This window comes from Microcaecilia unicolor, chromosome 8 (assembly GCF_901765095.1).
Source record: "Microcaecilia unicolor chromosome 8, aMicUni1.1, whole genome shotgun sequence".
Taxonomy (NCBI): Eukaryota; Metazoa; Chordata; class Amphibia; order Gymnophiona; family Siphonopidae; genus Microcaecilia; species Microcaecilia unicolor.
Genome location: NC_044038.1, coordinates 6921110 through 6935258, shown reverse-complemented (window position 1 = coordinate 6935258; position 14149 = coordinate 6921110). Strand labels below are relative to the sequence as shown.

General features: G+C 45.7%; 1 protein-coding gene across 2 annotated transcripts in view; it reads right to left on the bottom strand.

Annotated features, from left to right (window-relative positions):
* Positions 1–14149, bottom strand: part of CACNA1H (calcium voltage-gated channel subunit alpha1 H) — a 311405-nt gene that overhangs the window by 286151 nt on the left and 11105 nt on the right. For both annotated transcript variants that reach the window (XM_030211678.1, XM_030211677.1), the window contains exon 3: positions 3059–3156. In XM_030211678.1, coding sequence (XP_030067538.1) covers positions 3059–3156 — 98 coding nt within the window. The remainder of the gene's footprint in view (positions 1–3058; positions 3157–14149) is intronic.

The following is a 14149-nucleotide window of genomic DNA, read 5'->3' as shown; positions in this document are numbered from 1 at the left end:
GGAGCGTTAAATTAACATATATCCCAAGAACCATACTGTCAAGGTTGGCACGGTGCAGAAGAATTCTAACTTGGTGGTTTAGGTTACAAATTGGTTCTGGAATAAAAACAGCTGATCCCTCTTGAAAGAGGGCTGAGGGAACACTTCATATGCTCTTTGTGTGCCCAAACTGAGACCCTTATTCTGCACTGAGATACCAGTGTTGTAGCTAAATGGTTGAGCAGAAACACAACCTCTGTTTCACTACCCTCTAATAATAATTAAAAAAAAAAAAAAAAAAAGATAATTTGACATTGTTCTTACAGGAGGCCTTTACTAGCCGCGTAGGCGCCTACACGCGCCAAATTGGAGTTACCGCTGGTTACCGCGTGGCCCTCGTGGTAATTTCAATTTTGGCCCCGCATCTGCTACGTGCGTCTGAAAAATATTTTTTATTTTCTGACGCGCGTAGACCATGACCGCCCGGTTACCTCGTGAGACCTTACCGCTAGGTCGATGGCTTGCAGTTAAGGTCTCAGACCCAAAAAGGACGCGCGGCAATTTTTATTTTGCCGCACGGCCATTTTCGGCAAAAATTTTTAAAAGGCATTTATTTTTTGTAGGTGCGCTAAAAAAATAATTCTGCGTGCACCCAAAACACGTGTCTTACACTACCGCGGGCCATTTTTCAGCGCACCTTAGTACAAGGACCCATTAGGGAATAAAGAGAATCAAGACCCCTGCCCCTGATTTCTATCTTAATTGAAGGCACAGCTAAGCACTGCAGCTGAGGCTTCTGTAACCCCTTTTCTAACAAAAGTCCTGACTCTGCTGGATGCAGAAACCCAAGGCTGAGATGCAATCTGCCTCAGCCTGAATAACAGACATTCCAAAGGCTTAATCTTATCTTTCAAGTCATCTGACTGTCCCTTTTGATGTGTTTCATCCACCGAGTATTTTGCAATTCCAGATCTGCACTTTAATGTCTGCTTATAGCATAATAGCTTTGTGTCAATAAGCATAGCTGAATAAGTCCCATTATTCAAAATGCTGATCTGAATGCAGTGTAGGATTTGCAGAACCAATTTCCATAACAAGCAGGATTGCATCCTTCCCAAAAGTAAGTCTGATGGGAGTTTGAAAAATGGGATGAGACGGCTGAGTAACTGTTGATATCCCAAAGCACCTGGCTGCCTTTCAGACCATAAGGCTCTTTGGAGACTGCAGCCTGTTGAGAATTGCTCAAGTTTCAGATGAGTTTTTGCTGACGGAGTGGTCAACGCTGAAAGCTACCACATGGCTACTGTAGGTTTTTTTTTGCACATGCTACTTAGTCCAGCAATTGAGAAAGAGGTTGAGTGCGATGAAACTACAGTGTAGTAAATTTAAAACAAATCGGAGAAAACGTTTCTTCACCCAATGCGTAATTAAACTCTGGAATTTGTTGCCGGAGAACGTGGTGAAGGTGGTTAGCTTAGCAGAGTTTAAAAAGGGGTTAGACGGTTTCCTAAAGGACAAGTCCATAAACCGCTACTAAATGGACTTGGGAAAAATCCACAATTTTGGGAATAACATGTATAGAATATTTGTACGTTTGGGAAGCTCACCAGGTGCCCTTGGCCTAGATTGGCTGCTGTCGTGGACAGGATGCTGGGCTCGATGGACCCTTGGTCTTTTCCCAGTGTGGCATTACTTATGTACTTATGATGTTAACTCATGTGGTAGACATGACCGCACGTTGCATTAAAATGTATGGTAATGAGATCATTAAGAATTCAGCTATAATGCACCCCTTCCCCGCCCCCACACCCCACTGCTGTGCAGTCCCTCTGGATAGGGTTACCATATGTCCGGATTTACCCGGACATATCCTCTTTTTGAGGACATGTCCGGGCAACCGGGCGGGTTTTGCCAATCTACCCATTTGTCCGGATTTCTGGACAAACAGGCAGGCTGGTGGGCGGGCCGTCCTATAGGTGTGAAAGGGGGCGTGGTGGGGTGTGTGGTGGGGGCGGGGCATGTGCCCTTTTTGGGGGACAAAATATGGTAACCCTACCTCTGGACAACTCCACGAATGTGACCACTGTTTCTTCTCAGTCCTTTTCAAGTGCAAGCACTGAAAAGTGGGGCCTTATTTGCACCTCCACTTTTCCTTCATGTACGTCCAGGATTCTAAAACAAGATTTTTGACTATAACAATAATACTAATCACATCCCTTTAAAGAAGTGATAAGTAGTGACGGAACTCCATAATATATATAGACCTGTTTTCACTGGTGGTGGTGGAAGATTAATTTAAGTACTGTCAATCTGCCCCCTGATTAGAATTATTTCATGTGTAGCTTTTTGAATACTCCTGCCACGTGACCTACCAAGTCGTTCCCTGAAGCCTTTGAAAACGACTCCCAAAATGCCCCCTTTCAAAATGTAAGTCATGCGTTACATAGGGGCTCATTTTCAAAGCACTTAGACTTACAATGGAACTTTGTAAGTCTTGGTACTTTGAAAATACTTCTCATAGTAACATTGGGGTCCTTTTACTAAGGCATGCTGAAAAATGGCCTGCGGTAGCGTAGATACGTGTTTTGGGCGTGCACAGAATCATTTTTCAGCGCACCTGCAAAAAAAATGCCTTTTTTAAAATTTTTGCCAAAAATGGACGTGCGGCAAAATGAAAACTGCCGCGCGTCCATTTTGGGTCTGAGACCCTACCGCCAGCCATTGTCCTAGCGGTAAAGTCTCACGCGGTAATGACCTACATACGTCGAATGCCGCTTGGCGCGCGTTCAAAATAAAAATTATTTTTCAGACACGTGTATCGGATGTGCACCAAAAATGAAATTACCGCAAGAGCCACAAGGTAACCGGGTGGTAACTCCATTTTGGCGCACATAGACGCTTACACGGCTTAGTAAGAGAGGTGTGATTTTGGCAGGTGTAAACCAACATGGTCCATCTAATTTGGCAAGAGTTGTAATACAAATACACATTTTTCTTGCGCGCACCCTGAAGACCTTGTACCTTGTGCGTGCTTCAGGTTTAGTTTTCACACTTAGATCGAAAATAAAATTTCACTTACTTGGAACCCTGTTAATGGCTCTTAGAGGCCTGAGTACTCGGACAGTTCGGATGGCAGATAAGCTGACATTGTGCCCGTCAAGTGAGTATTCCATCATCCTGTTGGAAAATACACCAGAGTTTGTGTCATTCTGAGTGACAAACTTATCTCACCTTCTTTCCCTATAGTTTCACAACCCCAAATGTTGTCCATGCTCAGTGTCAGAGACCAAAATCCCCCATAGCATCTAGAAACTGAAAGCTGTATTGTAACGATGTTCTCAGACTCTGGACCTGATTGAAATTGTTCATAGCCTTCAACTACTCCATGTAGATACGTTTCATGAACGTAGCCGCCAAGAGGGGGGGGCAGGGGGGACAAAATTCCCCGGGCCTTCAAGGGGGGCCCAGCGCCGCAGTCCCACCCGCCCTCCATCGTCGACCGTCTGCCAACGAGCCGGGCCCCCTGCATTGAAATCACAGCGCCTCTCACCTCCGTGTGAAAGCGCTGCAGGCAGCAGATCGCCTCCCTTCAGGCCTCCTTCCCTCCCTGTGTCCCGCCCTCGTTTGACGTAACTTCCGTGAGGGCGGGACACAAGGAGGGCCGAAGGGAGGCGATCTGCTGTCCTGCTGCCTGCAGTGCTTTCACACGGAGGTGAGAGGCGCTGTGATTTCAATGCGGGGGGCCCGGCCCGGGGGCGGGTGGAGGGAGGGAGCGGCAGCGGCAACCTCGGGGAGCTGGAGGGGCAGTGGCGGCAGCGACCTCAGGGGCGGCCTTGCCCTGGGCCCGGCCCAGTCTCTCGGCGGCCCGGTTCATGAATATGAACTACAGACATCAGACTTGTTGGTAGCTCTTGAGAACCGGGATTGTACATTATTGCTTAGTCACCTCAGACTGAGTTGATCTAATCCCTGCTCCTTTCTCAGCGTTTCCAGTGCAGATGCCTAGGAATTGCTGCAGGATCATGAATTGTTGTGAGCAGTAGCTAAGAACAAGGGGGGGGGGGGGTGATATTGAGAATTATTTAGGGGCCCTTTTACCAAGCTGCAGGAAAAAGGGCCTTGCGCTGGCGACGGGGGCCAGATTTCCCACATGCCAGGACCCTTTTTGCCACAGCAGGTAAAAAAAAGTCCCCAGCACACATGGCCATGTGGTAAGAGAACCCATTGAGGTGGCGATGAAGGCTCTCGCGGTAACAGGGCAGCACGCAGAGATACCCGATTACCGCTGGGTTACCGCCAAGCAAGCCATTTCCAGGGGTTTTCTTTTACCCCCCCCCCCCCCCCCACCGGAAATGATGCACACTCGGGGCAGGACTACCACCGGCAGGCCTTGTTGAACAATTGGCAGTCCCGAAAGAGCAAGCAGTAATCCCGCGTTGGGCTTACCGCCACTCTGTAAAAGGGCCCCTTAAGCTTAGCAGAGATTGGGTGGCAGCACCAGTGGTTAGAAGGCGGGGCTAGCGCTGGGCAGACTTCTAGGGTCTGTGCCCTGAAAATGGCAGATACAAATCAAGGTCAGGTATACACAAAAAGTAGCACATATGAGTTTATCTTGTTGGGCAGACTGGATGGACCATACAGGTCTTTTTCTGCCATCACCTACTATGTTACTATGAAGGGCATAATTGAACGGGGCGCCCAAGTTTTGCTGAGGATGTCCTTGCAGGACGTCCCGGCAAAGGGGCGGGGAAACCCGTATTATCGAAACAAGATGGGTGGCCATCTTTTGTTTCGATAATACGGTCGGGGACGCCCAAATCTCAACATTTAGGTCGTCCTTAGAGATGGTCGTCCCCGGTTTTCGGCGATAATGGAAACCGAGGACGCCCATCTCAGAAACGACCAAATCCAAGCCCTTTGGTCATGGGAGGAGTCAGCATTCGTAGTGCACTGGTCCCCTTCACATGCCAGGACACCAACTGGGCACCCTAGGGGGCACTGCAGTGGACTTTAGAAATTGCTCCCAGGTGCATAGGTCCCTTACCTTGGGTGCTCAGCCCCACAAAACCCACTCCCCACAACTGTATAACACTGCCACAGCCCTAAGGGGTGAAGGGGGGCACCTACATGTGGGTACAGTGGGTTTCTGGTGGATTTTGAAGGGCTCGGATATACCACCACAGGTGTAACAGGTAGGGGGGATGGGCCTGGGTCCGCCTGCCTGAAATGCACTGCACCCACTAAAACTGCTCCAGGGACCTGAATACTGCTGTCAGGGAGCTGGATATGACATTTGAGGCTGGCAAAAAACTATTTTAAAAGTTTGTTTGAGGGTGGGAGGGGGTTAGTGACTACTAGGGGAGTAAGGGGAGGTCATCCCCAATTCCCTCCGGTGGTCATCTGGTCAGTTCGGGCACCTTTTTGAGGCTTGATCACAAGAAAAAAATGGACCAAGTAAAGTCAGCCAAGTGCTCGTCAGGGACGCCCTCTCTTTTTTCCATTATCGGCCGAGGACGCCCATGTGTTAATCACGCCCCAGTCCCGCCTTCGCTATGCTTCCGACATGCCTCCGTGAACTTTGGTCGTCCCCACGACGGAAAGCAGCTGAGGGCGCCCAAAATCGGCTTTCGATTATGCGGATTTGGGCGACCCTGGGAGAAGGACGCCCATCTCCCGATTTGTGTCGAAAGATGGGTGCCCTTCTCTTTCGAAAATAAGCCTGTATGTAATGTTTAATCGATGGTTGATATACTGCCTTTCCTAAGGAGGTCAAAGTGGTTTTCAAATTACAATAAAAAGCAGATAGACGGAAAAGAACTCCATTAGATGACAGGAAAGACACACTCAGCAAGGCTCTGAATCCTACGATAAAACTAGAGGTGGGCAACGACAGGAATTGCTTTCACAATTAAACGGGCAATTAAAATTTTTAAATTCAAGCTTAATCGTGCTTAATCATGGCATGCATTTTTGGCACATGCTTTTCCAATTTTCTTTTTAATGTTGGCCCAAACATCCTTTTGAACAGATGCTCTGCGTGGCTGATTATTCTTCACTACATGCTATTCAATTAGGGGTGGGCAACGATTAAAAAGTGTAATCAAAATTAATCATGGCGTTAAAAATTGTAATCGTACGATTAGTCGTACCTCTGGGCTGGATGGCTTGGTACTACTGAATTCCCACTGCATGGAAATTTTTTTAAACCTGCTGAATATAATGAAAAAGTTGCATACATACATGTCCTTCCCACAGCATATTGCTCCCCACCCTCTCCATACAGGTACCTACCTTTCTCCTCTGCTGCTGCATACTTCCTCTGTATATATATATATATATTTTATTTTTGTTACATTTGTACCCTGCGCTTTTCCACTCATGGCAGGCTCAATGCAGCTTTCATGGGGCAATGGAGGGTTAAGTGACTTGCCCAGAGTCACAAGGAGCTGCCTGTGCCTGAAGTGGGTATTGAACTCACTTCCTCAGGACCAAAATCCACCACCCTAACCACTAGGCCACTCCTCCACTCTTTCTTTCTTTATTATCTCATTTATACCCCACATTTTTCCAACAGCGTCAGGCTCAATGTGGCTTACAGCGCACCGCAGAGGCAGGCGCCAGTGCTGTAAAATCAAGCTAATACAACAGAAAACCTACATAAGAAATAATGGGGAAGATGGGGAAGGGACAGAAGGAGCAGGGAAACCGGGGGAGAGGAGGGAAGGGTGGATGTGTCCAAAATTGTCGATAGATTGATGTGTATCAAGCAGAGGAGACACCTGCTGAGTCCTTTGGATAAGCTTTTCCAAATAACAAGGTCTTAAGTGTCTCCCCCCTTCTGCTATTAAACCTGTTACATCTGACACACAGACACTCTTTTTGTCCTTTCCTAGGTCCAGCATCCCCCTCCCCCCACATTTATCTGGCTCTTCATAGGGTCTCCCGCAGCGATTCCTACATGCTACTTGCAACTGACATCAACGCCTTCCCTCTGCTACGTTATGGAAAGGTGAAATAGGATAGGAAGGGGAGAGAAAGCAATGCTGGACAACGGACAGGAATTAAATATTTAGATCGTGATTTTAAAAAAATGAATCATTCTTAAAATTTTAAAAAAATTCATCACATTAATAGTGCACTAAATTCCCACCACTACATAAAACAAATAAAATATGTCATCTAAGCAAGTCAACCCTACACTATTTCACAGAGAACAGTATCAACTGCTCAACCCGAAGGATCGTTGAAAGCTAGATTGAAAAAAAAAATGAAAGTTCTGATCTTAAGTCCAGGGGCAGGTTATTCCAATAGAAAGCTGTTGTCCTGGTGGCTTCATAACGTGCTGCCTTGGCTGAAGGCAGAACCAGGCGATTTACGATTAGAATCTAATGGTCGAAGCATTCGAGCTGGAGTGTAAGGAATAATTACTGATGATAGGTAAAGGGGTCTGACTGTACGCAAAATCTTATGAGTAAGGACGAGAATTTTAAACTATTGGTAGCCAATGAAGTTGTTTCAAAAAAGGAGTGATACGGTCGAATCTCTTTATTCTGCAAAGTAAAACTGGGCAGGAGAGGGTCTGGCCTGGTGAACTGCAGTCAGCACCTGGGCAGTGTCAGGGAGTCTGGGGGCAGAGTCTAGGCAGAGCCAGAAGCTAGGTGGGCTCCGACCATATTCGATGCCTTATTCACTGCATAACTAACTGGTTAGATAATACCACACAAAAAAGCTGTCCTGTCTTTGCCTGCTTAGTTATGCGGGTGCCAGCACTGAATGTTATTAATTAATTTACTTTATGTTATGCATTTATCTTGTTGGGCAGACTGGTTGGACCAGGGGCGTAGCCAGACTTCGGCGGGAGGAGGGGTCCAGAGCCCGAGGTGAGGGGGCATATTTTAGCCCCCCCTGGTGCTGCCACCCCCACCACTTTTGACTCCCCCTGGTGCCGCTGCCCCTCCCCCATCCCTTTTGACCCCCCCTCCCGCCGCCGCCAACCTTCCCCCACCAGCAAAGGTGCAGGACATCAGGACTCATGTCAGAAACAGAATCCAGATCAGCAACGCACCGGAGACCGGTGCTGAAGAGGACTTCGGCTGGCGGGGGTTGGGGACCCCGCCAGCAAAGGTATCTGATGGCAGCGGCAGGAGGGGGTCGAATGTGCGGGGGAGGGTTGGCAGGGGGGTGAAAGCAGGAGGGCCAGGGCTAAATCTGTGGGGGCCCATGCCCCCATCTAGCTACGCCCCTGGGTTGGACCGTACAGGTCTCTATCTGCTGTCATCTACTATGTTACCACGAATATCAACCAGCACCAGCATAAGTTATCAAACCCTTCTACCCTAACCCAACTTGACTGCATCTTATCTTCCCTATCCCACTATAACATCTTTTGTACTTGTCCCCATTATGTAAGCCACATTATGCCTGCAAATATGTGGGAAAATATGATAAACAAATGTAATAAATAAATAAATAAATAAATAAATAAATAAATAAATAAATAAATAAATAAATAAAGATGTCTGTCAGTTGAAGACCCAGGATATTCGGGGCAGAGCCCTTCATTGAATACCCAGGTCTAATTCAGCGTGAGGCTGACAACAGCTTTATAAAACTGCTGATTACTTCAGGCTGAATATTGACCTAAAGGTGATCAAGATTCAACTTCGGCTTCTGTCATCGATTCTCACGATCTTGGCCATTTCCTCAAGTAACTTGTACTAATGAATTCCTCTGAAATATGGTGCAAATGAACACATCCGAATGCGGTGCGTATCCCCTCCTTATTCTAAAACAACATGCATAAATGCTAGGAACACCCCGTTCTGCCCATGCCCCTCTCATTTCTGCTCCCCTCTTTTTCAGGCCCTGTTACATTTAATTAGTGCCAATAATTACTTGTAAAAAAGCCAATTATTGGGACTAATTGGCTTGCTATTCAAATAAATTGTGCGCAAGCCCAAAAAATTTAGCGGCTTTTATAGAATTGGGGGGGGGGGGGGGGGGGTTCTATCTCTTGTACCCCTTAGACTACAAGTTTTTTGGGGAAGGGATTTATTTTGATACCACGGATTGCCAGTTCTTTGGGGCAGGCGATTTTTATACCTGCCTGACATTTGTTTCAGGTCCTCAGGTGTAGAGCTATATCTAACCGCTGAAATAAAGTCAGAATAATTATCCTCAGCTGTTTCTAGTGCATAACAATGTTTATAGTTTCCATCTGTCTGTCGGCTTTTATTTTTACTTCTCGATGACAGTTACAAGCTGCAGTATCTGCACTGCACAAAGACGGTATTTTATTAATTTGAATATACTGCTGCATTTTCATACACTCGTTTGAAAGCTTTTCTAAAAAAAAAGAAAGCATCTTTTTGTTTGTTTAATTGGTCTTTGCAAGGCTGTGAAAATGTCTGGAACAGAAGAATTTTATGTCTTGCCAGTTGTGTGTATACACTGACCACAACTGGGCTCATAAAAATGCCTCGTTAACATTTGCTGATCACACTCCATTCCTTTCCTAACCTAAGCTCAGTTCGCATGATGGCTTCCATCCTTCAAATAATATGTACGTCCTCTCTTTGACTTCGATGATGCTCTTGGTCCAAGGTTTCTTCATTTGGTTCAACCTCTCCGGCTCATGTAGAATTGCTGTACGTTGACTCCTTCAGAAGACCAAAACTACAATAGCGGAACAAATAACCCAACTCGTTGTTGATCCAAAAACTTATAAATGAATCAAGGACACATGTAAATGAGGAGCAAGAATGGAGGAAAAAGACCTCGGTTGGCTGTGATCACCCTTTGACGAGAATTAAGTAGTTCCCGTACCACAGCTCACAGTCTCGTTCATTGGTCTAAAAAAAACTCCATTTTGGAAGAAAATTGTTAAGTTTTGAATCTCATGCTCTCTCACGATAATTATCATCAATCTTGATCCCAGTGTGTGTTACAAATAGTAGTGCTTGTTAATTCCAACAAATTTCTTCACATTGTGCTTACGAAGAAAGCTTCTACTGTGAAAACTGAAGAATCAATGAAGCCGATATTCAGCGGTCGGTGGTTTTAAAACTTTCTTTAAATTAGTTCTTCATCTTCTAACTCCACTTATTCTCGTACCTATCTATACGTTCCATCTTTGCTTATACCCTGTGCTGTCTATTAAAATGTTCTATTGTGTATTGTGTTGACATTGTAAGTAGTATACCATCGCAAGAAACAAATGGGGTTCACCCTCCACAAAAATGAAACACAACAAAAAGAAGGTGGAAATCAACCAAGACCAAGACATCAGTCAATACAACAGGATAAGATGCTCCAAACACAACTTTAGGGTCCAAGTAGTATACCATGCCATACTTTGTATTGTTATTTGTGTAATTGTCTATTGCTTATGTTTGATTTATTCTTACCGTACACCGCCTCGAGTGAATTCTTTCAGAAAGGCGGCAAATAAATCCCAATAAATAAATCCTAATCATAAATTTGGGCAGAAATGGAGCCTCTCCTTAGCATTTCGTGCTGTCGCTCTTTTCAGACGCACCCTGCTGCTGTCAGTCGCTGCTCTATTTAAGAGGTTTTTAAGACTTTTCCCCAGATTTTCCTTGGTACCTCTGTAATTAGTGTAATCAGCTTACTAAAGGAAACTGAATAGGGCAAATGAAAGGGTGGGCATCCATTTATCATTCTCTTCCAGAGAGTCTTCTAATAGCTCCAAGCCCACTTATTGAAGAAAACAACCCACCTATTATGTTCACTTTCAAGCTGTTAAAACTGCAATTACTCCAGAAGGCTTCGGAGTAAGATACCGGTGTACTTAGTAATTAAAATCTCTCTTGTTCACTTTCTGCTCATGTGCCATAGATCTAAAGAACATATAAAGGAAAAGCTAAGTTGGTTTATTCGAGTGACTGAATACATTAATCTGAAGTGGAGCTTCTCCTGCTCACGGTTGAAAATACTGGGTTGGTGTTCTCAGCTTTTGAGTTTGATTTCCCATTCTGCTGTTCTAGTTGCCCGTCTCCATTGTACAGACAGAGGGGTGGGCAACCAGCACGGCAGGATTAAAGTTTGGGCAAACTAGACATTTCACTAGTATCAATAATTACTTCTCTGATATATTAATTCAGTGGCTTCAAAGGCACATATGTCTCTGCTATGTCAGCTGCTGGGAGAAAGAAAAGTGGAAGGTGGGACCAGTGGCGTAGCTTTGGGGGGGGCACAGGGGTATGGGCCCCCCAAATTAGCTCTGGGGCACCCACCAGCTGAAGCATTTGTCTTGTGCTGGTCTCGCTGCATTGCCTACCCTGTTCTTCTCAATCGCGCCACGCACGCTCGTTTCAGTGCTCAGTTTCATTAAAATGAGTGTGCACGATGCGACGCAGAACAGAGCAGGGCAGGCAATGCGAGACCAGTGCGGGACAAACGCTTCAGCTGGTGGGGGTTGGGGACCCCCGCCAGCTAAGGTGTCATCAAGGTCCTCCCACCCGTCAAGGTCTGGCTATGCCCCCGGGTGGGACCATAGCTACCAATCCCCACAGAGGTTTGTCTGTTTTCCCTACCCTGTTTGTAAAAGTTTTAACATGTATTTATATTACAACGGAGGGCCAATGTGTTTGCCTAGGACCCACCAAAGGGTTAATTCTACTACTACTACTACTTATTTCTATAGCACTACTAGACGTACGCAGCGCTGTACACTTGAACATGAAGAGACAGTCCCTGCTCGACAGAGCTTACAATCTAATTAGGCCAGACAAACAGGACAAATAAGAGATAATTCTGCCCTGGCAACCAGTGCTCGTATTGCTGTTCTCAAGGGGTGCCTTTTCTGCCTGGGCATCCTAATGGACTGTGTAGCTGGACATTGCATCGGACAGAAGGCAGCACGGATGGAGCAGGCAGCCTTTCAACATGGAGGAAAGGGAGCTGATGCAACAAACGTCTTTGGAAGGAAGCAACAACTCTTCCTTCATGGGCTGCTATTTGGCCTGATGGCTCACATTGGGTCCCTTTTAACTAAAGCTTAGGGTATGCACTAATAGACATTACATGCACTAAATGCTGTGCATCCTATTTTATACCTACGGGCAATGTGCGTAGCGCACACTAATGTCCGTTAGAATGCATCAAGCTTTAGTAAAAGGTCTTCGTTATTTGGCAGTTCATATCAGGCAAAAAGCAGAGATGGCCAGAGGGGTTTAATGATGTCATTGGAGCCACACTCTGGTCTTAAATTTTATTGTTGACCTGACACAGCCATGTTTCGGCAAGTGACTGTGTCAGGGGTCCTTGTGTTTCAATGTGGGTAAGCACAACGTACACTCTGACCACTCACAAAAAAAGTGGGCAGGGCAGATCAGGGCCAGTTTTGGGGGCGGGATTAAGGAGGAGCCCAGGATTATGTGGGTGCTGGCAGTAACTTTATAAGTCTTTGTGCTTTGAAAACGAGCCCCCAATTGCTGCTGAAAATGACGAACAATTTAACTGGTTGGCGGCCGTTTGCAGCTGGTTAAATCATTTTGAATATTGGCCAGATTGTGTTTACTTTACTCATGTTGAAAAACAAGGACCCCTGATGCAGGCACTTGCTTAAACATGGCCGTTTTGGGTCAACAATAAAATTTATGACCAGAGTGTGGCTCCAATGACATCAGTATCCCCCCGGATGTCTCCGCTTTTTGCCGTTTCTGTTTTCTGCAGAACATTTTCATTCTTCTCCTGTTCCTCTTCTAGTTCTTGTCTGGCTGAAATTAGGGCTGCCAACTAGATCGAGATTCGCCCGACAGGGTCGATCAATTCCTGGCCTTACCCCATTCTGTGCAAAGATGGTTCTGATGGTCTCATCGGATTCCCTAAGAAAAGCAAGGCTACAAGTCCCTGGATGCATTGGGGTAAGCCCAGGCCTGGATCAACCCTGTTGGGCGAATCTCGATCGAGTTAACAACCCTAGGCTGAATGAATGCAATATCAGAGGCCATAATTCAATCCCTTGAAGGAAAATGTGTCTACAGCAAAAATAGATCATTTATGTGCCCCTTCTCTCCTAAAGCATCACTTAGGAGAAGGGTATTCACTCACCAGCATGGAAGTGAATCATAGAATGAATTTACGAACGCAGAAAAACCAGGTGAGCATGAACCAATGTGTATTACAAGGAATACACCATCTGGCTTAGCTTAGCCTGTTTAGAGATCGGATATAGATTAATTATTACACATTCACAGTTCCAGTTCCCTTTCACGTCTACCTGGATAAAAGAAGGGCCTTATGGATGACTCTTCCTTGTAGTCTGAAGTGTACTGTTCAGATTTCCCCAGAAGTTATATTCCTAGACCTTGCTGCTAAATCTAAGAATTTTTTTCTACGCAATTTGCCTACGTCTTTCCAGCTAATGAAAACTACAATGAAAACTGACAACTATTGGAAATTAATAATTAAATGTTTGTGCAAGCTGAAAAATAAAGATAATTTATAAATAAACAACAAAAAGTTTTTAATGTTCATTAATGTGAGGTTGGGTAGGGACAGCTTTACTCAAGCCGGGTCTGAGACAGACCAAGATGTACCATAAAGGAACTCAGCCCAGCTCCTCCTTCCACTTAAGACCTGATTTATAAAGGTTTTCTACCCACTCCAGGAGGGATAAAAGCTTAGTAAATTAGGTCCCTACATTCTCTACTAAAATCCTTCTTAAATGCACTTTATTGCAGTCACTAATTAGAATTTAAATGAGCAATATTTCAGGTACAATTTGGAGAGGCCCATTAATTCTCAGCAGTATCTGATCTATCAGGACAGAAACCACAAATATACAGCCTTTCTACTAAGCTCTCGTTAACGATACTAGAGGTCATTATGCTGAGCTTCTCTGCCAATATGGAGGTCACACTGCAGTTTTCTTGTGAGCAGGGGTGTAGCCAGAAGTCCATTTTGGGGGGTTCCCATAGATGGACTGAGGAGGCCTGGTTTTCTGTCCCTCTTCCCCCCCCCCCCCCTTCCACCACTACCACCACCATGATAAAATATTACCTTTGCTGGTAGGGATGCTTAGCCCCGACAGCTGAAGACGCCTCCTGAATGAGTCCCACCTGTGCAGACTCATATTTGGTTATTGGGTGTTTGCCACAATCATCTGTTCCTGCCCCCCCCCCCCCCCAGACACCCAGGAGACCCT